Genomic DNA, 23,069 nt, shown 5'->3' with positions numbered 1-23,069 from the left:
CCTCTTGCGATACCAGACTGGATGACAGGTAGCCACATCTGGCCGGCTGAATTTTGTTATCTCCACTAGTGAGACCACATCTGACTATGACCTAGTGTTCTTTAGCGTGGTCCCTGCTCCCCTTATTATGCTAAGGTCACCAATTCAGCTAAGCCATCTCCCCAACCCAGAGCCTTGTACGTACATCTGCCTTCACTTAATGAGCTTATGATGCTCACTGTACCGGATACCTCCTAAAGGCAGGGTGCACATCCGGTTTGGTTGCTTGGTGAGTGATGGGTGGGGTGGGTGAATGGCCTAGATGTGTGGGTGATGGATGGATGGGCTGGCAGGTGTACAGCTGAGTGGGTAAGTAGGTGGGCAGATCGATAGCCCCATAGATCACACTTTCAGGAGCTGGAACTGTGTACCAGGTCACTTCCTGAAGACTCCCTATTCCAAAGGAACCAGTTTTCAGAGAAGCCACCTCCTTCAGCTTTAGCAGCAGCGGGGATCCTTAAGCCTAGCATGAGGGAAAATGATCCCCATCCTGCAGAGCCTTAACCCTGCTACTTTCTGTCACAGCCCTGGAAAAGGGAGGGGCTGCTAAGATTGCTTTCACTTCTCAGTCTTGCAGAACCCAGAAGGCTGACAGCACTCAGGGCTATCCAGGAGAGGCTGCAAATAGCACAGCTCCCCTCCAGTCACTAGACAATCCCACTTCCCAGGGGTTGCCCTGCCCCCCCAACCCTCTCCCAGGGATTCTCTCCCCAAGAACACAGATGCAGCCAGAGAGCAGGGTTGATACAGGAGCCCAACTTGTCCCTGGGTGTTAGCACCCCAAATTCAGGAAGGTCACCTTTGGAACTCCCCACCCTCAAGAACTGTAAGGCTCAACTCAGTAACTCAGATGGGGGGGGGGGTCTGACTAAAGGTCATGATCCTTATCTTGTGCTCTCCCACTGAAATTCCCTCTCCCACTTGAAGTAGAGATGGAGAGCTCCACCACCCCACCCCACCCACTACCCACACCCAGCAGAGCCATGGAGCCACAAGCACTGTTTGTAAGGTGTGCACTTTTATTAAATGGTCTCAAGTCAGTGTACAGGCAAGCCCTGGCTGCCTCAACACCTCAGCCCACTCCCAGGGAGACCAAAGCCTTCATACATCAAGTTGAGGGGACCAAAAAAAAAAAAAAAAAAAAAAAAAAAAAAAAAAAAGGGGGGGGGGTGTGCCACAGATGGCTGACCATTCAAAAATTAAAAAACAAAAGTAAAGAAGTATTAAGGCGGAAGATTTTAAAAAATTTTTGCAGTACATAATTTACATAGAAGCAATGCTGTCACCTCCCCAGTGTGGACTCAGGGCGTGGACTTGGCCATCCTCCTCTCAGGAGTAGGGGTGGCTTTTGGGAGGGTGAGGGACTTCCTGTAGCCATCTCATGGATACTTGGAATGACTATTTAAAACGAAACAAAAAACAAAAAAACAAAAATGTACAATCAAAGTCCTCAGCCACATTGTAGAACTTTGGGGGATGCTTGCTCCAACCGACTGCTGTCGCCTTCACCGTTCCAGTTTTTAAATCCTGAGTCAAAAGCGCCAAAACAAAAAAACAAAAACAAAAAAAAAAAACCTTTAGAAAAAAAATTTAAAAATTAAAAAAAAAACAAAACAAAAAAATAAAGCCATGCCAATGTTGTTTCGTTTTTTTTTTTTTCTGCGCAAGTTAGGTTTTGTCAAAAGAAAGGGTGTGAAACGCAGCTTGGAACAGTCCGCCTAGAAGCACTTGCGGTGGACGATGGAGGGGCCCGACTCGTCGTATTCCTGCTTGCTGATCCACATCTGCTGGAAGGTGGACAGGGAGGCCAGGATGGAGCCGCCGATCCACACAGAGTACTTGCGCTCAGGAGGAGCAATGATCTGAAGGAAGCAAGACAGGAGTGTGAGCATTCAGGATGCCAAGATGGTTGCTCTGGCAACCACAGGGCCCACCCCCACCATGGGTTCAAGCCTAGAGATGCTTAGCTCACCTTGATCTTCATGGTGCTAGGAGCCAGAGCAGTGATCTCCTTCTGCATCCGGTCAGCAATGCCTGGGTACATGGTGGTGCCACCAGACAGCACCGTGTTGGCATAGAGGTCTTTGCGGATGTCAACATCACACTTCATGATGGAATTGAATGTAGTTTCATGGATGCCACAGGATTCCATACCTGAGAGGAAAGTAGGAGAGATCAGACTTAACTTATAGTGTGGTGTCAAGCGTTGGTCACCTTTAGATGCAGAAGGTGACTGACTAGGTCACTTCAACTCACCCAGGAAGGAAGGCTGGAAAAGAGCCTCGGGGCAGCGGAACCGCTCATTGCCAATTGTGATGACCTGGCCATCAGGCAGCTCATAGCTCTTCTCCAGGGAGGAAGAGGATGCAGCAGTGGCCATCTCTTGCTCGAAGTCCAGGGCAACATAGCACAGCTTCTCTTTGATGTCACGCACGATTTCCCTCTCAGCTGTGGTGGTGAAGCTGTAGCCACGCTCGGTCAGGATCTTCATGAGGTAGTCTGTCAGGTCCCGGCCAGCCAGGTCCAGACGCAGGATGGCGTGAGGGAGAGCGTAGCCCTCATAGATGGGCACAGTGTGGGTGACCCCGTCTCCGGAGTCCATCACAATGCCAGTGGTACGACCAGAGGCATACAGGGACAGCACAGCCTGGATGGCTACGTACATGGCTGGGGTATTGAAGGTCTCAAACATGATCTGTAGAGAAAAATGGGGCATGGTCAAACCCTTAAAGCCACAAGGAATAGCCAAGGGCAGGTGAGACTGTAAGGACAGATTTGGGACATGCAAAGAGTGCAAGAACACAGCTAAGTTAAGTGTGGCGGGAGTCTCAGGACAGGGGCTCCATTTAAGACCTACTGTGCATCTACTGAATACACACTCCAAGGCCACTTATCACCAGCCTCATTAGCTTTGTCACACGAGCCATTGTTAGTACCTATACCCACAGCACTGTAGGGTTTTAAACACCTAGTCAGAAAGGCAATCGAGAGAAAAAAAGACCTCATCTGGGAAAAAGCAGAAACTGCAAAGTTCCAAAGGAGACTCAGCTCATAGAAGAGAGTCCTATGGGAGAACGGCAGAAGAAAGACAATTGAGAAAAGGGCGTGGCTGAGAAGTTGGCAAAGACGGAGATGGCCACCCGGGGTGCTGACCTGGGTCATCTTTTCACGGTTGGCCTTGGGGTTCAGGGGGGCCTCGGTGAGCAGCACAGGGTGCTCCTCGGGAGCCACACGCAGCTCGTTGTAGAAGGTGTGGTGCCAGATCTTCTCCATATCGTCCCAGTTAGTGACGATGCCGTGTTCAATGGGGTACTTCAGGGTCAGGATGCCTCTCTTGCTCTGGGCCTCGTCGCCCACGTAGGAGTCCTTCTGACCCATACCCACCATCACGCCCTGCGGAGGGAAACGGTGGCGTTCTCAGCACCGGCATGGCCCCCTGGACTCAGGAGTACCCGAGGACCGACCCCCCCGCAAAGTGAAGGGTCACCTTACCTGGTGCCTAGGGCGGCCTACGATGGAGGGGAAGACGGCCCGGGGAGCATCGTCGCCCGCGAAGCCGGCCTTGCACATGCCGGAGCCGTTGTCAACAACGAGCGCAGCGATATCGTCATCCATGTCGAACTATCAAGGCACAAAAGAGGGCTGTGGTCACCACGGAGCCGCCAGGCGCAGCCGCTGCCGCCCTGCCCACTTCCGGCAAGCCGCGGCCTCGGGCCGCTAGGGGGCGCGCGCCCAAGCTCGGGGGACAAAGGAAGCCCAGGCCGGCCGCGTTATTACCATAAAAGGCAAACGCTGGTCCGGAGGCGGCCCCGCGGCAGGAAGCCAGGCCTCCGCCCCCTCCCCAAACGGGCGCAGGCAAGCCCCGCCTTCGCCCCGCCGGCGGGCCGCTGGGGGTGCGCGCGGGAGGCGACCACACCCAGCAGGAAGCGCGCGAGCAGGCGCCCCGAGCCGCCGCGAACCCGCCCCTTCCGTACAACGGCCCCGCCCTCGCCCGGCCCCAATGCGCACGCGCAACTCTTAACTCGGGGGGGGGGCGGGGAGGAGAGCAAGGGCCCCCTCCCCAGCGCGCACGCGCCCCAATACCCAGCGTTAGAGCGCGCACGCGCAGATGGCATCCCAGCCCCCACCCGGCCGAGCCGGCCCAGCCGCGCCCGCCAACCCCGCAAGCCCGAATGGGCAAACCGGTTTGGACAAAGACCCATCGGCCATCAAGGCGTTGACTGTAGCGTTTGGCTCCCAACACTGATGTTACTCCCCGACCCCTTCAAAATGGGCAGATAAGGTTCAACACCCGCAAGCCGCATCGGCTCTCCCATGCGTCCACACCGCGACCCTAGCGGGTCCACAAGCCGCCCGAGCCGGTTCACGAGTAGTCTACACCGCGACAATGCGGCTGCAGAGGGTCTACACCCTGAGCGCCAAGTTGGCTCTGCAAGTGTGCGCTCCGCGACCCGGCGCCATCCTTCTCCCTTCCCCCGGTGTCCGTCCCGAGTGTCCCTCGCGTCCCTGCAGCGAGGTGACCGCCCATGGGAAAGAGTTGAGACCCGCTGGGCCCGATGTCCCTGCTTACCTAGTGGCGGGTGTGGACCGGCGACAGAGAAACTGCGAGATGATCACTCGCGGGTGGAGGAGGACTCGACAGTGGCTGCGCGTTGCGCCGCCGGGTTTTATAGGACGCCACAGCGGCCACTCGAGCCATAAAAGGCAACTTTCGGAACGGCGGATGCTGATTGGCCGCGCGCCGCTCACTCACCGGCCTCGCCGCACAGCGCTGCTTTTACCCTTTTTATCCTTTTAAAAAAAAAAAAAAAAAAAAAAAAGGAGAGAGAGAGAAAGCAAGATTGAGGAAAAGGATGAAGAGTTTTGACGATGGGTGCTGGGTGCTGGCCCCATAGGCCGGGACATGCACGAATAGCCTCCGCCCTTGTGGACGCTGCCCGATTCAGTGTCATGGTTACCAGGCCTGCATTCTGGGGTCACCTACCCACCCCAAGACCCCCTGGGTGTGGATGTCGCGTGAACTTTGAGCACCTAGGTGGGCAAGGCTCAGCTTGGAGACTCGGGCTCTGTTGACGTGGCCTCTTGTTTGAGGGACAAGCGGGGCCGGGATTGAATGAGCAAGGTGTCCCTCCCCCTTGCTAGCAATAGCCAGAAAGTCAGATCTGGGGGCCTTCTGGTGGGGTTCCAGTATGCTAAGCGGGTTGGGGTACAACTTAGAAGCAGAACTGTGGTCAGAGGGGACTTAAAGGGTCTTGGCCAGTTATGGACTTAATCAAGGCCGCACTCCTAAGGACAGGGCAAGCCCCAGTGGTCCAGTGACAGGAGGTGTGGCAGGAAGCCGTCCCCAGCTATCCTCGGCCCCAGACCTAGAAAGGAACTGTGCTCTATAGAACAAGCAAAACTTGTCATGGAGACGGGCACATTTGGAGGGCTGCCTGATCACACCCAGGCAAGACTAAGCCTGAGCCGTTAGCTAGTGGCTCTGGGTGACTGCCAGTCACTGTTGGGCTGGGGCCCACCGTCTATGCTGTTATGTGCAGCAGACACAGCTGAACTGTACTCTACTCCATGTGCTGTGCAGGCTGTGGGGACTCTGGGAGTGACAAACCGCTCAGGAAAGAGTTGGTGGTCACCAGAGGTCCAAATCCTCCTGAGAAGACAGTCCCACTCTCACCCCCACCCCTACTCCCCCCCACCACCACCACCCCTACTCTCCTCAACATGAGTCTGTTTGTCAAACTTCAGGCAAGACCTAAGCACCTAAGAGTCCTGCTCAGAAAGCAAGACACAAGGAAATAGAGCCGAGAGGCCTGATCTCTCAGCTTAGTTTAGAGGGGACACAATACCTCCTGGGACAGGGTGACAGAAAGCTGGATTTGGGCAAGAAGGGCCCTTCACATGAGATGCCCTGGGCCTGTCTGTCATGGCTTTGCACCAGGCATAGCAGCCACTTACTGAGTGTAGGTGTTGAAACTGAGGAAGGCTGAGTCCATATATGGCCTATAGCAGTGGCCCTGCATGGGGAGGCTGGACAGGCTTCCTTGTTCTAGGCTGGTGGCTGGGTGTTTTGAAGTTGCAGAGGCCTCCAGTCTGGAAAGGGTGACCACCAACCGTCCCAGCATATACTGGAAACACTCCCCCCCCCCACTCCCCTCCCCCACCCCCAGGCTCTGAGCTACTTTTTATCGGTCCCACGAATTTTGACAAGAGTCTTCCGTAGCTACTAGCCCTGAGAAAACTTTCCCAGCCTGTCCCCTCCTTGCCTCGGGGGGACGGGACTGCCCTGGCCCTGGCCTTGTATCTCTCAGTTGTTCCGGCAGTTTGCCAGGCAGTTTGCCAGCTGCCTGAGGACCTGCCAGCCCTGCAAGTCACTGGTGGGGGGTGGGGCAGGGTGAGTGCTGTCTGTCACTAAGGACTGCCTGGAGTGTTCCCAAGGGAACCCTAGTAGGGTGCAAGAGAGAAGATGCCACCTACCACCAGGGGTGCAAGATGAGGGAGGGAGCCTCTTGTGTGACACTAGACAGCTTTACTAGGTAGGAGCCGACCAGATTCCCAGGCAGGACCTGTGTTGCCACTTTGTCACCTCTTGGTCCTGGGGCCAATGAAGGGGCAGGCACTCCGGCTCCACCCGACCTCTGAAACAATTCTAGTCTAGCCCATTGGCTTAGGCTTCTGTGTTGTTAATTCTGGTTTCTTTAAGAAAAAAAAAAAATGGCTGGATGTGGTGGCCCGTGCCTGTAATCCCAGCACTTGGGAGGCAGAGGCCGGTGACAAAGCGAGTCCAGGACAGCCAGGGGTACACAGAGAAACCCTGTCTTGGGAAAAAAAAAATCCAAAAACAAAACAAAAGCAAAACACATAAATGTCAGAGTATATGTTTTTGTTTTAATCCCAGGTACTGGGATATGGACCCGCGTCACAGCCGCTGACTATGACTTTGTCTCTCACTCTGGCAGGGATGTGGTTCTGACAGGCGCAGATGGTTTCTAAAGAGTGGGTGATGTTAGGAATTCTGGGGACTTTTCAGGGGGTGTATAAATGCTAGGGCCCCCACAGGTGTGTGGCTGGTTGGCAGCTGGATGCTGACGGTTGAAGTGTGTCAAGTAGTTGTGCCTAGAGAAACGAAAAGAAATTAAGATACCCTGCTAGCAGAGGATCAAACTGGAAGCCCCTAATCAGCAGGAAGTAGTCTAAGGAAAGCCACGCCCCCTCCCCTTCCCCCTCTATCCTTTTCTGTCCTCTCTAGTATTAGGGGGTTGAAAGGGAAGAAGTACAGGGTGGAAGGGAGGAAGGAAGCCACAAAGTAGCCAACCCGGCTGAGTGCTGTGATTACAGGCCTCTGTTGGTTTACTTGAAAGTGTCTCCCTATGTAGCCCAGGCTGCTGGCTTCAAACTCCTGATCTTCCTGCCTCAGCTTCCTGAGCGGCTTTGGAAGAAAGTCATGGCGCCTATTCAGGCCATTCTTAATAAGTCAGCACTGCCCCCCCACCCCCCAGCGCCTCACAACGTATAACAAGCCAGCGCTTTGAGGGGCTCCGTCACCTCGACTTCCTCCCTCTATAGACATACACACACACTGAGGGGCTCTGTTCTGTCAGATGAATAAGAGACCTCTTTGGGTGTCCTCAGCCCGGAAGGAGGGGAGGACTCTGAGGGACAGCAGAGGTAGAGGCCTGAGCTGTTGAGTTTCGGGAGGCAGTAAGTACAGAAAACAGGGTGGGGGTTGGGGGAAAAGAGGAAGTGGAAGGCAGAGGAAGTGAAGCTGGGCTTCTCTGGAGAGCTTTGCCCTCACAAAGAGCTGTTGCTGTCACTGTCACTGTCAGGCACCCAGCTGGCAGCCACAGCGGATGGGTGACACCTGTAGCTTTAGTACATTTTTTTGCCCCAAGTGTCCCCTGCCCTGCTAGGCCTTGGGACAAGAGAATATTTACAACCTAATTCAAGGCCTCACTCCTTGATCCTTCTCTCCCAAGCCACACGTCACTTCTACTGGGGCTATTGAAGTCCAGCTGTCCAGGAAGACCCTAAGCTGTACATTTTTTAGGGAAGAAATTGAGGAAGAAGGGAACTTCCTGTTACACTGGCAAGGACTCTGTCCAAGAGGGCGGGTCCCTACAGACAGCAGGATGTCAGTTGTCAGTAAGGCACTAACTGAATGAATGAGGGAGGGCCTGGAACATTCCAGAGATCATACCCTCACTTTTTTTTTTTTTTTTTTTTTTGGCCCACCCCCTTCCCCACCCATACCCTCACTTTTACAGGTTAGGAAACGAAGACGGGCGTGACAAGAGTGCCCAGTACCTTAAAATCCAGTCATAGGACTTCTGTACTCAGGGGCCCCCTGAGCTAACAGCCTGCCGCCCTCTGCCTCACAGGGCCTCTCCCTGGGTAAAGAGGCCTCTGGAATGTCCCCGGGAATTGGGTCCAAGGACTGCTCCAAAGTTGGAATTCCTGGCCCCACCCCCTCCTTAGTACATATTTCTATCTTCTGAGGTTCAGGGAGGGCAAGTCAAAGGCCCCTGGTCACAGGGTACCACTGGGGGAAAAAAAATCCACCAGACGCCTGCTTGCGGCCCACCCTCCTCACCCATACTCTGATGCTCCTGACACCCTTGGGGCTTTGTAGAACACAGGAGGAATGTGCAGTAATGTGGGGTTCGTCCAGCTGTCTAACTTCTCAGCCTTTGGGGCCAGCTTCAGGCTATCCCGTCCCCCCACCCCCAGCCCCCGGGCCCAGAGAGAGCCAGTGATCCAGGTAAGATGACCCAGAAAAGGAACAGCCTGGGGCCAACGCAGATGGCCCTTTCGTCCGCAGCAGCTGCAGACTTACACGGTCACGTACATGCTGCCTACTCCGAAGCTCCCAGAGCAAAAGGCATGGACGTGGTTTATCAGGCCCTGTGTGGAGCAATGGGGACAAAGCAAGCAGGCGCCTTGACATAGCCCTCAGAAACAAAACAAAACAAAAAACACTTGCTGGTACCAGGAAAAAAAGCAAAAGATTTACTGACTGGTTACATAGCTCAGCGGATAAAGGGGCTCGCCTCCAAGGCTCACCTGAGGTCCTTCTCCGGAAACCACAAAGTGGAAGGAGAAAACCAACTCCCTCAAGTTGTCCTCCAATCTCCACATTAAAACTATGTCAAGCAGGGCGGTGGTGGCGCACACCTTGAATTCCAGCACTTGGGAGCCGGAAGCAGGTGGATCTCTGTAAGTTCAAGGTAGCCTGGTCTCGAGTGAGTTCCAGGATAGCTAGGGCTTTGTAGAGAAACCCCTTCTCAATCGACCCATCAACCAAATAAGGTTCCCTTGGGAAGGGCACATGGGGAGGGTGCCTTTTAGTCTTTGTTGTTTATTTTATTTTATTTTGGTTTTTCGAGACAGGGTTCCTCTGTGTAGCCCTGGCTGTCCTCAACTCACAAGGCCTGGCCTTGAACTCACAGAGATCTGCCTGCCTCTGCCTCCCTGTGCTGGGATTAAAGGCTTGTGCCACCACACTCGGCTCTTGTTTGTTTTAAAGATGTATTTATTTATTAAGTATACAGTGTTCTGCCTGTATATATACAGAAAAGGGCACCAGATCTCATTATAGATGGCTGTGAGCCACCATGTGGTTGCTGGGAATTGAACTCAGAACCTCTGGAAGAACAGGCAGTGCGCTCGCTTAACCTCTGAGCCATCTCTCCAGCCCCCTCGTTTGTTCTTCTTTAAGGCAAATTCTTGTGCCACAGCCCAGCCGGGGCTCAGACTCAGTGCTGAGATGAGACGAAGGCTCCCTGACCCCAGCCTGGAATTGGGGAACTAATTAGAGTCCTTGGGAGAATTTTGAAAAATCCTTTTCAAAACTACCTTCTGTCTTAGTCCCCTAGGGCACCAGGAAAAATTGCCACGCCCTTCTGGGGAGTTCCAAGACTTGCAAATTCAAAGTGATTTATTCAGAAACAGAAAAGAAACTTCCAGGTCTTTCCCTGCACCCACCAGTCGAGCTCTTTCTGCTTGTGCTAGGACAGGCAGGGTGCCTGTTCCTTGCTTCTGGATAGAAATGCAACCCAGTGCTCAGTGAACAGGGACAGAGGGAGGCTGGGGTATCCACTTATCCAAGCATACCAGGGGGTGCCCGCCAGGTCTATGTCAGCCAGAGGCTAGGGGACTTTGGGCTCTTCTGGTTGTCCGGGCAGACCAGCAGCACTGTGGGGTGACACTGGCTCATTGTCCAAGCTATTAAGGATGCTCAATCAGGATGACCACCGGTTCAAAGCCTGCCAAGGGCATACAGAGAACCTGTGTTAAAGACAGTTGGAAGGAATAGCTCAGCGGTAGAGCACCTGCCTAGAATCCCCCAGTGAAGGGCTGGGGTGCGGCTCAGTGGGAGAGCCCCTGCCTAGAATCCCCCAGTGAGGGGCTGGAGTGTGGCTCAGTGGTAGGGCACCTGCCTAGAATCCCCCAGTGAGGGGCTGGGGTGTGGCTCAGTGGTAGAGCACCTGCCTAGAATCCCCCAGGGAGGGGCTGGGGTGTGGCTCAGTGGTAGAGCACCTGCCTAGAATCCCCCAGTGAGGGGCTGGGGTGTGGCTCAGTGGTAGAGCACCTGCCTAGAATCCGTCAGTGAGGGGCTAGGGTGTGGCTCAGTGGTAGAGCACCTGCCTAGAATCCCCCAGTGAGGGGCTGGGGTGTGGCTCAGTGGTAGAGCACCTGCCTAGAATCCCCCAGTGAGGGGCTGGGGTGTGGCTCAGTGGTAGAGCACCTTTCGAGAGTCCCCCAGTGAGGGGCTGGAAGTGTGCCTGAGCGAAGCATAGTCCCTAACTCACATTAGATATTGTGGTGCACTTGTTTAATCTCAGCACTATCTGAGTTTGAAGCCAGCCTGCCCAACAAAGTGAGTTCCAGGACCGCTAGAACTATACAGAGAAACCCTTTCTCAAAAAAGTAAAAGAAGAAGAAGGAGAAGAAGAAAGAAAAGAAAGTAAGAAAAAAGAGGCCGGGCATGGTGTCACACGCCTTTAATCCCAGCACTAGGGAGGCAGAGGCCGGTGAATCACTGTAAATTCGAGGCCAGCCTGATCTACAAAGGGAGTCCAGGACAGCCAAGGCTAACACAGAGAAACCCTGTCTCAAAAAAACAAAACAAAAATGAAAAAAGAGTGGTCCGTAACTCATGTAAAACTCTGGATTCCATCCATAGTACAATAAACAAATAAACATTAAAACAGGTAGGCAGACTGGAGTGTTTAGGAAGCCAAGGTCTAAGGGGCAGGCCAATGCTGAGTCATGTAATATGAGGGGCTTGCCCCCTTCCTGGTAGAGAGGGCTTAGCCTTAACATCCTGCCTAACCAGTGTGGTGCCTGTGTCTTTAATCCCAGCACTCAGGAGGCAAAGGCAAGAGGATCTCCGTGAGTTCAAGGCCAGCCTGTTCCAGGAAAGCCAGAGCTACATAGTGAGACTTCTGTCTCTAAAAACCATAAACACAAAATAAAATTTTATTTCAGGTTTTGGAAATGCCCCTCATCGTTGGGGAGGTCACAGTTACGGAGGGGGATGCCAGCCTTGGAGGAAGTGGAACTGGGAGCCTGAGTTGGGTAGCTGTAGGTGTGTCTGGCCACAGCTGACTCATAGGCTGACACCCCTAGGGCTCTCAGCCTGTGCCTCCCTCCTGACCAACTCAGGCTGCAGAGGGCCTCCAGGATACTACCCCTCACCTGCCACACCCCTACCCAGTCAGAGGGAATCTCCCCATCCTTCGATGAGCAAATGAGACAGTGTAGAACCAAATATGGTGCCATAGCTTTATCATCACTCCACCTATTCCACGGCCTGAGGCAGAATGATGGGGAAAATTGGAGGCTAGACTATCTTTTTCTTTTTGGTTTTTTTTTTTTTTTTTTTTTTTGAGACAGGATTTCTCTGTGTAACCTTTGCTATCCTGGACTCTCTTTGTAGACCAGGCTGGCCTCAAACTCACAGTGATCCACCTGCCTCTGCCTCCTGAGTGCTGGGATTAAAGGCCTCACTGCCCGCTGAGGCTAGACTGTCTTTAAAAAAAAAAAAAATTAACTGGCCATAGTGGTGCATTTCTATAGTCCCAGCATTCAGGAGGCAGAGGCAACAAAATTCAATGAGGTTAAGGCCAGCCTGATCTACATAATGAATTCCAGGCTAGGCAAGGTTACCTAGTAAGACCCTGTCTAAAAAATAAATAAATGCCAGGCATTGTGGCACATGCCTTGGAGGCAGAGGCAGGCGGATTGCTGTGAGTTCGAGGCCAGCCTGGTCTATAAAGTGAGTCCAGGACAGCCAAGGCTACACAGAGAAACCCTGTCTCGGAAAAAAAACATTCTTAGGAAAAAAACAAACATGCCCAGTGTGATGGCAGACGCCTTTAATCCCAGCACTGTGAGTTTGAGACCAGCTTGGTCTACAGAGTGAGTCCAGGACAGCCAGGGATACACACAGAGAAACCCTGTTTCAAAAAAAAATAAAAATAAAAAATAAAGAAATAAACAAAATGACATTTCAAAAGGGCTGGTGTTGTTCTTGGTTGTCTACCAGAACTGAATGGTAAATAAAACCTTATTACTGAAGACACACAACCCTTTGGTTGCAGAGCATAGAAAATTCCAGCTGCAACAGACCTGAAAAATTCCTTTCTGTTGCCTTAGCTTTCACAGTGCTGGAAGTTGCTAGGCAGGCCACAAGGGCGGTGTAGGGGTGAGGGACAAAGGTATTACTCGGGATGCTGCAACAACAGTGACCAAAAACAGATATTGGTACAATAGTGGCCTGAAGGCTATGGTGGTAACCACTGCTTTCTGATTGGATTTGACACCAGAAAGGAATTTAGGCCTAGACTATAAACCTCCTCAAAAGCTCTGGAGATCACAGGCCCAGGGAGAAAACTACTATTCTTTTTTTTTTTTTTTTTTTTTTTTTTTTTGGTTTTCGAAAGGGTTTCTCTGTGTAGCCTTGGCTGTCCTGGACTCACTTTGTAGACCAGGCTGGCCTCGAACTCACAGCGATCCGCCTGCCTCTGCCTCCTGAGTGCTGGGATTAAAGGCGTGCGCCACCACTGCCCGGCTCGAAAATTACTACTCTTGATTTACTAAATGATGTATTATCAAGCTTCCTTCCGCAAATTTCTATTATTTACTTATTTGTTTGTTGATTTTTTATTTTTCCGAGACAGGGCGTCTCTGTGTAGCCTTGGCTGTCCTGGACTGGATCCGTAGACCAACCAGGCTGACTTCAAAACTCACAGAGATCCACCTGCCTCTGCCTCCAGTGCTGGGTTTCAAGGTGTGCTCCACCACTCCCCGCCCCGCCCCACTTTCTAAAACTTGGAGAACATACCAGAAAAGGAGTGAAAAAAAGAATGTGAGAGCAGAGGAATGTCATGACGTGGTGCTTTGAGGATCTGACATATGGCCATTGCAGTCATGAACTTGAAGCTATAGGGGACGTGGCCAGGACCAGCCAACAAGCTGCTCCACGAGGCTGCTGAACTGCTTAGTGGCACACACCTGAATCCTAGACAGGCAGATCTGGTGATCTTAATAGTAAGCTGCAAGGCAGCCAGGATTGCATGAGACTCTGTCTCAAGAACTGAAACAAGAGTGAGGGTGGAGGAAGCGAGGTGGAGAGTGGGGTGGAAAATATATCAGCGGCCTGAGGAAAATGTTAGGGATGGGGGCTGGAGAGATGACTCAGTGGTTAAGAGCACTGTCTGCTCTTCCAGAGGTTCTGTGTTCAATTCCCAGCAACCACATGGTGGCTCACAGCCATCTATAGTGAGATCTTGTGGACAGTCACACATGCAGGCAGGATATTGTATACATAATAAAATAAAAATTAAAAAAAATGTTAGGGATAAGCAAGGAGCTCCTGAGGAGATTTGGAGGGAGAAGTTGGGGTACATACGATCAAAATACATTGCTTGCATGTAGCAGGGCATGGTAACATAAAATATATTCTATTAAAACAAATAACAGGACCGGCGTGGTGGCGCACGCCTATAATCGCGGCATTTGGGAGGCTGAAGCAGGTGGATCACTGTGAGTTCCAGGCCAGCCTGGTCTACAAAGCAAGTCCAGGACAGTCAAGGCTATCACAGAGAAACCTTGTCTCAAAAAACAACAACAAAAAACAACCAAACAAACAAACAAAAAAACAACAACAACAAAACAAAAACTAGCTGGAGCACACCTGTAATCCCAACACTCAGGAAGGCAGAGGCAGGTGGATCTCTGTGAGTATGAGACCAGCCTGGTCTACAAATCGAGTCCACGACAGCCAAGGCTACACAGAGAAGCCCTGTCGTGAAAAGCCAATCAATCAATCCACCCACCAATCAATCAATAAAGCGCCAAAGAGAGGGCAGTGTTTAAGAGCATTTGATAATCTCGTAGTGAGGAGCAGAGCTCAGGTCCCAAAATCCACAACCATCTGCAACTCCGTTCCAGGGGGCCTGACATCCAGGGCGCACCAGGCACCAGGCATATGCACGGCACACATAACATATATATGCATGCAAAGTACTCCTACGCATAAAATAAAATCAATAAATCTAAAAACTCTTAAGTAAGTAAGTAAGTAAATAAATAAAGGGCTGGTAAACCAGTCCTGTTGGTTCCTTCCTGTAAGCCAATCACTTGGAAGAATGATGTGGCCAGATTACCCAAAGACCAATGGGGCTATGTTGTGAGTTGCAGGCCAAGCTAGGCTACAGATGCAGACACCTCTCAAAAAAAAACAAACAAGGGGCTGGGATGTGGCTCAGGTGGTGGAGTGCTTGCCTAATATCTGCCAAGCTCTGGGTTCCTTCCTCAATTTCGTGTAAAACAGGCATGGAGGCGGCAAACACCTGTGACCTCAGCCCTCAGGAGGCAGAGGCAGGAGGATTGGAACAAAATCATCTTCAGCTACGTAGAGAATTCCAGGCCAGTCTGGGTTCCAAGAAGTCCTGTTTCAAATAAAGTAATAGGTTAACAACAGAAAGTGCCATGGGAGAAGGGGAGTGGTGGTGCACACCTTTGATCCCAGCACTCGGGAGGCAGAGGCAGGTGAGTCTCTGTGAGTTCGAGGCCAGACTGGTCTAGACATCAAGTCCAGGACAGCCAAAGCTACACAGAGAAACCCTGTCTCAAAAAACAAAACAAAACAAAAAAGCCGGGCGTGGTGGCACACGCCTATGGGAGGCAGAGGCAGGTGAGTTTGAGGCCATCCTGGTCTACAAAGTGAGTCCAGGACAGCCAAGATAACATAGAGAAACCCTGTCTCGGGGAAAAAAAAAACAAAAAAAAAAAAAAAAAACAAAAAAAAAAAAAAAGAGAGAGAGAGAGAGAGAACAAATTAAGGTGGTGAGGATGTTGTTCAGGGGTAGAGAACTTGTCTAGCATATAAAGACTCTGTGTTTGTTTGGTTGGTTTTGGTCTTCTTCTTCTTCTTCTTCTTCTTCTTCTTCTTCTTCTTCTTCTTCTTCTTCTTCTTCTTCTTCGGGGGTGGGGTTCGAGACGGGTTGTCTCTGTGTAGCCTTGGTTGTCCTGGACTCGCTTTGTAGGCTGGTCTTGAACTCACAAAGATCCACCTGCCTCTGCCTCCCAAGTGTTGGGGTTAAGGGCATGCACCATTTTTGTTTGTTTGTTTGTTTTTGTTCTTCAAGACAGGGTTTCTCTGTGTGTAGCCTTGCCTGTCCTGGTCTCACTTTGTAGACCAGGCTGGCCTCGAACTCATGAAGATACCCCTGCCTCTGCCTCCAGAGTACTGGAATTACAGATGTGTGCCACCATGCCTGGCCAAAAAACTCTGTCTTGAAAAAGGAAAAAAAAAAAAAAAGCAATAATATAAAATACACTCCAGTCTTGCTATTACTGGAATGTACCAGAACTTAATTATCTGGGGCTTATCATGATGCTATAGCAAGCCTTTGGATCCTTCACAGATTCCTGGAATTTTGGGGTGCCACTGTTTTTGAGGCCCAATTCAATGAGCATACAGAGGTTCAGCAGACACTGGCTCCTGCAGCCACAGGGCCTGGGCCTGGCCCAAGTTTGAAAACTCGATCAGCCGCAGGCAGGTCACCTTGTAACTAGGTCTTTCTCAGCCAGAAATCTCAGCCTGTTTCTGGGCTAGCCAGGAACTGGAGCTGTCTGATGGTGAACTGACCTAGCCCAGCTGTCTAGGCTTCCTGTGTCTCCAGAAGGCCTGGCCCTATGCCAGGTGCTGGGGACACATGGGATCTCCATGCTATATACACTGCTCACGGGAGACACACAACCATAAGCTGCTCAATTGAGCTCACTCTTGACTTGTAGACTCTTTTTTTGTTTGTTTTTGCTTTTGTGGGGGGCGGGGAGTGTTCAAGACAGGGTCTCTCTGTGTAGCCTTGGCTGTCCCAGACCCACTCTGTAGACCTGGCTGACCTCGAACTCACAGTGACCCGTTTGCTTCTGCCTCCTGAGTGCTGGGATTAAAGGCATGGGCCACCAGTGCCCGGCGTTTACTTTTTGTTGTTGTTGTTGGCTGGGCTTTAAAGGAGTGTGTCACCGTGCCTGGCCTAAGATTGTGAGACATTTTCAAAATGTATAAAATGCTTACTATTGTGATGTTTATATTAATGTGTGATCTTGGGGATGAATGAGAAAGAAAAGGTGGTGTGGCTTGAGGCTAGCCTGGTCTACAAAGTGAGTCCAGGATAGCCAAGGCCACACTGTCTCAAGAAAAAAAAGAAAAGAAAAGAAAAGAAAGAGTGCGGTGTAGACAGAGGCGGTAGGTTGTGCTGCATAGTATGTCAACTTGATACAAGCTTTAGCTGGAGAAGAAGAAACCTCAATTGAGAAACGTCTCTGAAGCAGGCCTGTAGGGTAGCTTCTTTCTTTTTTTTTATTATTTATTTATTTATTTTTTGTTTCTTGTTTTTTGTTTTTCATGACAGGGTTTCTCTGTGTAACAGTTCTAGCTGCTCTGGAACTTGCTCTGTAGACCAGGCTGGCCTCAAACTCACATCAATCCCCCTGCCTCAGCCTCCCATGTGCTGGGATTAAAGGCGTGTGTGCCACCACTGCCTGGTGTTTTTATTTTAATTTTTGTTTGTTTGTTTGTTGAGACAGGGGTTCTCTGTATAATATAACAGGTACTGATTGTCCTGGACTAGTGAAGGATAGTGGGGAACCCAGGCCACTGTGGCAGGGGTGGTCCCTGCGTTGGTGGCCCTCGGTTCTAAGAGAAGACATGTCGAGAAAGCCGTAGTGAGAGCAACTCTATGGCCTGTGGGTTCCTGCCCTGTTGGAGTTTCTGTCCTGATTTCGTTCGGTGATAGATTTGATGTGGGAGCATAAACCAAATAAACGCTCCCCCCCCCCCCCAACTTGCTTTTGGTTGTGACGTTTCAGCACAGTAACAGGAAGCCCAGCTGAGATCCTGTCAAGCCATGGCTCAGTGGTGAGGAGGCCTGGCTGCAGCCGGGCAGCGGTGGCACGCGCCTTTAAGCCGAGCTCTGGAGAGGCAGAGGCAGGTGAAGCTCCGTGAGTTCAAGGCCAGCCTGGTCTACAGAGTGAGTTCTAGGACAGCCAGGGCTAAACAGAGGAAACCCTGTCTTGAAAAACAAACAAACAAAAAGAGTCCTGGCTGCTTTTTCAGAGGCCACAGGTTCGATTCCCAGCACCCACGTGGCAATTCACAAACATCTGTAACTCTACTTACTTCCAGGGGACCCTGTAACCTCTGTTGGTGTCCATAGGCACTGGCACTAGGCATACAAGTGGTGCACAGACATACAAGCAGTTAAAGAGCTTATGCACATAGTGTGTGTGTGTGTGTGTGTGTGTGTGTGTGTGTGTGTGTATCTCCTTTGTCCTTCCCTGTGTCTTCAGGACCGAGGCTGCACAACTAAATAAGATAATGGGCCACATGGTGGCGGCTCATGCCTTTAACCCCAGCACTCGGGAGGCAGAAGCTGGTGGATCGATGTGAGTTCAAGGCCAGTCTGGTCTATAAAGCGACTCCAGGACAGCCAAGGCTAATACAGAGAGACCCTGTCTTGGGAAAAAAAATAAGATAATGATAGATACAAGGTACCAAATATTATGTTATACGGAGCCTGTTACATGAGCATGGGAGGAGAAGGGAACTGGGGAGATCATGTCTAACAGATGTGATCACAGCCAGCCCTGTCACCTGCAGGCCCTCCACATGGCCAGGCAGTGTCTTTTTTATTTTGTGCTCTGGTTTGGAAGGAAGGAAAAAGGAAGGCAGAAAGGAGGAAAGAGAGGGAAGGGAAAGGAAAGGAGAGGAAACCTGGGGGGAGGGAGGGAAGGAAGGAGAAAGGGCTGACTCAGTGTGATATCAAAGGGGGGGGGGAGGAGGGGTGGGGCTGCGTGGTGACTGTCTGGGGAGGTATCTCAGTCCAGGAGGGTGTGACACGATGCTGGCATGGAATGTGTCTAACAACGGGGACAGCTGATACTACACAGGACCGGGAAGAAAAAGACTGAGCTAGATCGGTGCTTACACCCCAGAGCGGATATTGGCAGCTGGGAGCAGGGGTGTGTCACCGGAAGTCCTGAGCTCTGTGAACAGCCACTGACTCACCCACAGGATTCACACAGACTTCAGACTTCAGCCTGGCTCTTCAGGGCCCCCTCAGGGAAAGCAACCAAGTCTGAGATGCCAGAATGTTGGAGGGGCTGGCCCAGACTGTGCAGCTGAGAAAGGGGCTTTGCTAAAAATCAAGAGTCTTTTGGGGTGGGTATTCCAGGCAGAATAGGAGTCCTGGGGTTGGGGGAGGTTAGAGGGTTGACAGCAGGGCATGTTGGGGGACTGCTTGCTTCATTTAATTTTTTAATTTTAATTTTTTCGAGACAAGGTTTCTCTGTGTAGACTTAGCTGTCCTGGACTTGCTCTGTAGACCAGGCTGGCCTCCAACTCACAGCAATCCGCCTGCCTCTGCCTCGAGTGCTGGCATTAAAGGGGTGCACCACCACACCAGGCTGATTGCTTGCTTCTGACATAGTAGACACTTTAGGACTCGTGCAGTCAGTAAGCCCTGGGTGGGCTAGCACCAAACCAGATGTGGCAGCATTACCACTGTATGTTAACTTCTGGGAGGCAGACAGGAGGACAAACCGTGCAAGGGTATCCTTGGTTCTGTAGAAGGTATGAGGCTAGCCTGGGTTACATGAGTACCTGTCTCAAAAATAAAATAAAAAAAACTTGGTGGAAACTGACCGCCCGGGCCCCAGAACAGAGAGAGAAAGGGAGACAGAATGCCAAGATGGCTGTCTCACTCAGGAAGAGCACTTGCCATAAAGCCTGATGGCCTGACTTTGGTCCCCAGGACACACAGAACTGGAAGGAGAGAATTAGCGCTTCAGAGTTGTCCTCCGACCTCCACATGTAGGCCTTGGCATCCGGAAACCGGAGTACCTACACCCATAGGCTAGACTGTCACACGGGGCCTCCCAGCAAGCTGTGGCTTTGGAACTCAGCCAGGAGGTTGAAAAGTGTGGAACAGGCCAGGAGATTCGAGATTCGCGGATGTCCTCAAATGCCTGAGGCAAGGTGGCTCCTTCCATGAAGGGATGGTCAAGGTTCTCCACAGCTGGGACTTTGTTCTTAAAGGGCAATAGGGAGCTACTGAGCCTGTGTGAGGAAGAAAGGCAGGGATTTCAGAACGTAGGTTAACATTAAAAAAAAAAAAAAAAATTCCTGAAGGACAAAAGTATGGCTTTAGTGGGTAAAGGGCCTTGCTGCGAAAACTAGTGGACCTGAGTTTGATACCCAGAACCCACATGGTAGAAGGAGAGAGCCATCAGCAAGTGCTCTGCCTTCTACATGTGTGTCGGGGCATGCACAAGCTCATGCCCACAATAACAAGTAAGTACGTAAGCCAGGCTGTGGTAGCACACGCCTTTAGTCCCAGGACTTAGGGAGCTGTGAGTGTTGGGAATTGAACCTGGGGCCTCTGAAAGAGCGGCCAGTGCTATAAACCATTGCGCTGTCTCTCTCTGGCCCCCATTTGTTGGTTTCTTTGCAGAACCTGGGTTCAATTTCCAGCACCCACTGGGTGGCTCACAACAATACACAAATACACAACTGCAGTTCTAGGAATCTGATGGCCCTTTCTGATTGTCTTTCTTTTTTTCTTTTTTCCTTTTTTTTGTTTTTTTGAGACAGGGTCTCTCTGTGTAGCCTTGGCTGGCCCCTTCTGATTTTCTTGGGCACTAAAAAGTGCACGTAGGCAAAACACTCACACATAAATTAAAATGAATGTATTGAATAAAAAGTTGTTAAAAATACATGTACTTATTTCATTTAGTATGTATGTTGTTATATGCTGGAGTGTATGTCTGTGTATCACATGTGTGCAGGAACCAGCAAGGGAGAGTAGGTGTAGATTTTCTGGAACTGGAATTATAGGCAGATATGAGGATCCGTGTGTGCTGGGAATTGTACCCAGGATATCTGCAAGATATCCCAACTGGGGAGCTCCAGGAAACTTTGGGTTTTAGGTTTTGCTCTGGCCGAGGTCACATTTGTATTCAAAGACCAGCAGTGCCTGGATCAGCCTCCTGTCTCATGCAGTCTTTTTCTCTTTTGGGGGGCTTTGTAATTTGGAGCAGGTATCCATAGGAACCTGAGAGGTAGTCCGCCATCCTGGGTTGTGGGTACCTTGCTCCACCATGGAGATCTGAGATGTCTCTGGAGTGTTGGATGTGGCTGTGCTCACCTGCATGAGGTGGGGAGGTAGGTACTGAGTCTAACCTGAGAGTGTGTGTGTGTGTCTCTTGGCAGCTGGCCGGATACTGTTAAGGGTTGTCATGGGCTAGGCCTGGAGGCACAAGGTTGTCAGGTTGTCATTGCAGCTAGGGGGGGAAGCTGAGGCAGGAAGATCAAAAGTTCAAAGCTACACAGTGAGTTCCAGGCCTGTCTGGGTAACTTAAGACCCTGTCTCAAAATGAAAAATAAAAAGATGGCTGGGGTGCGGCTCAGTGGTAGAGCCCCTGCCTAGAATCCTCCAGTGAGGGGCTGGGGTGTGGCTCAGTGATAGAGCACCTGCCTAGAATCTCCCAGTGAGGGGCTGGGGTGTGGCTCAGTGGTAGAGCACCTGCCTAGAATCCCCCAGTGAGGGGCTGGGGGTGTGGCTCAGTGGTAGAGCCCCTGCCTAGAATCCCCCAGTGAGGGGCTGGGGGTGTGGCTCAGTGGTAGAGCCCCTGCCTAGAATCCCCCAGTGAGGGGCTGGGGTGTAGCTCAGTGGTAGAGCACCTGCGTATTCCCAGCACTAGGGTCCGAGAACATAGGATGGACCCCAGGGGCTAGCAGGAGAGCTAGGAAGCTGCCCAGCATCGACACATAACACAACCACACAGGACAGACAGGATAGAAAAGAGAATTTAAAATGTGGGGCCTCAGCCTGGTGATAGGGGAGCATGCCTGTAATCCCGGCACTTGGGAGGCAGAGGCAAGGCTGTAAAGATGGCTCAGAGGTTAAGAGCACTGGCTGGTCTGGTGCCCTCTTCTGGCCTGCAGGTGTACATGCAGGCAGAACACTGTACACATAGTAAATAAATAAATCTTTTAAAAAAGAGAGGCATGCTGGGCGGCGGTGGTGGCACACGCCTTTAATGCCAGCACTCGGGAGGTAGAGGCAGGCGGATCGCTGTGAGTTCAAGGCCAGCCTGGTCTACAAAGTGAGTCCAGGACAGCCAAGGCTATACAGAGAAACCCTGTCTTGAAAAACCAAAAAAAAAAAAAAAAACAAAAAAAAAAAAAAAAAAAGAGAGAGAGAGAGAGAGAGAAGAGAGAGAGGCAGACAGATCTCTCTCTGTGTGTGTGTGTGTGTGTGTGTGTGTGTGTGTGTGTGTGTTCGAGGCCAGTCTGTTCTGTTCTACAGAGTGAGCTCTAGGACAGCCAGGGAAACACAGAGAAAGCCTGTCTTGAAAGCCAAGGGGTCGGGGGGGGGGGGCATGGAGGGAGGGAGGGGGCGTGGGCTACTGTGCCTTCAGTTCCAACACTGGAGAGTTGGTTGTCCTTGGCTTTATAGCAAAGTTGGAAGTCAGCATGAGCCACGAGAGATTCCGCCTCAAAAACCAAGTCACAGTATTCCTCCAAAAACAGTTCCAGGTGCAATCAAACGAAGCAAAACGGGCTGAGACTAGACTGTTGGGGGCCAGACAGCCCTGGGAACCCCAAGGTAGCCCAGCATCCCTGAGACAGCTTCTGGAGGGAGGAACAGGAGGAGGGATGGCAAGGGGCTGTCTTTTGAGCAGTCAGTGCCTGGGACCATGGGTGTGGCTCCGTGTCTCGTGTCTCGGTGCTAAAGGTCCTGGCTATCTTTTGGCCCTCTGTCACAGGCCACCCATGGAGGCCCTTCTAGGGAGTAATTTTGGTGTTGGTATCTGTCAAGGACTCACACCCAAGGCTTCAGGGACAGAACCATCGCATTCTTCCTCCAGGGCCTGTTTTCTGCAATCTCAGCCCTGGGCTGCAGATAGTACCTCCCCCGCAGGGTGACAGGGGAGCTGGGCTGCATGGGGGCCTCTTGATGGGAGCCTGGAGAGGCTTGAGACTATAGAGGGGACCGAGGAATCCCAGTGGAAGGAGATTTTGTTTTTGTTTTTGTTTGTTTTTTGTTTTTTATCCCCCTGGGACAGAGTCATATTAAATTGTGGAGGCCAGCTTTGAACTTTAAATCCTCCTGCCTCAGTAGGAACTGAGATTACAGGTTTTGGAATTTTCTTGTCTGTGTTATTTTCTTTTTGAACACAGGGCTCCCTAATCTCAGAGCCAGGGCTTTGGGAGCAGGTGACTATCTCTTATCAGATGCTCAGCCCACTGGCTCAGGAGGGCCTGGCTCTGGCGCCTTCTGAGAACCCCAAAGCTATCTTTCTCAGTTCTGAAGATAAGCTCCCCCCCCCCCGGGGGGGGGTTGCCTGGCCCTGTCCAGCACAGCCTGGCCCAGGCACCCTGCAGGCCCAGGCCAGTTCCAACCCCACCCCCTCAGCTGGCCCAGCCTACTTGGCCTTACTTCTTCTCCTTAAAAGGC

General features: G+C 51.5%; 1 protein-coding gene across 1 annotated transcript; it reads right to left on the bottom strand.

Moving 5' to 3' along the window:
• Positions 1–1,692: 1,692 nt before the first annotated feature.
• Actb (actin beta) lies at positions 1,693–4,771 on the bottom strand. The gene is made up of 6 exons (XM_051161096.1): positions 4,610–4,771; positions 3,532–3,660; positions 3,193–3,432; positions 2,296–2,734; positions 2,012–2,193; positions 1,693–1,901 (listed from the first exon to the last, which is right to left on the bottom strand). The coding sequence occupies exons 2-6, from the start codon at positions 3,652–3,654 to the stop codon at positions 1,758–1,760; spliced, it is 1,128 nt and encodes a 375-aa protein (XP_051017053.1). The 5' UTR covers positions 3,655–3,660; positions 4,610–4,771; the 3' UTR covers positions 1,693–1,757.
• Between the last annotated feature and the right edge of the window lie 18,298 nt (positions 4,772–23,069).

This window comes from Acomys russatus, chromosome 19, assembly GCF_903995435.1.
Source record: "Acomys russatus chromosome 19, mAcoRus1.1, whole genome shotgun sequence".
Lineage (NCBI taxonomy): Eukaryota > Metazoa > Chordata > Mammalia > Rodentia > Muridae > Acomys > Acomys russatus.
Note: the sequence above shows the minus strand (reverse complement) of the source record. Positions and strands in the feature narration are given on the sequence as shown.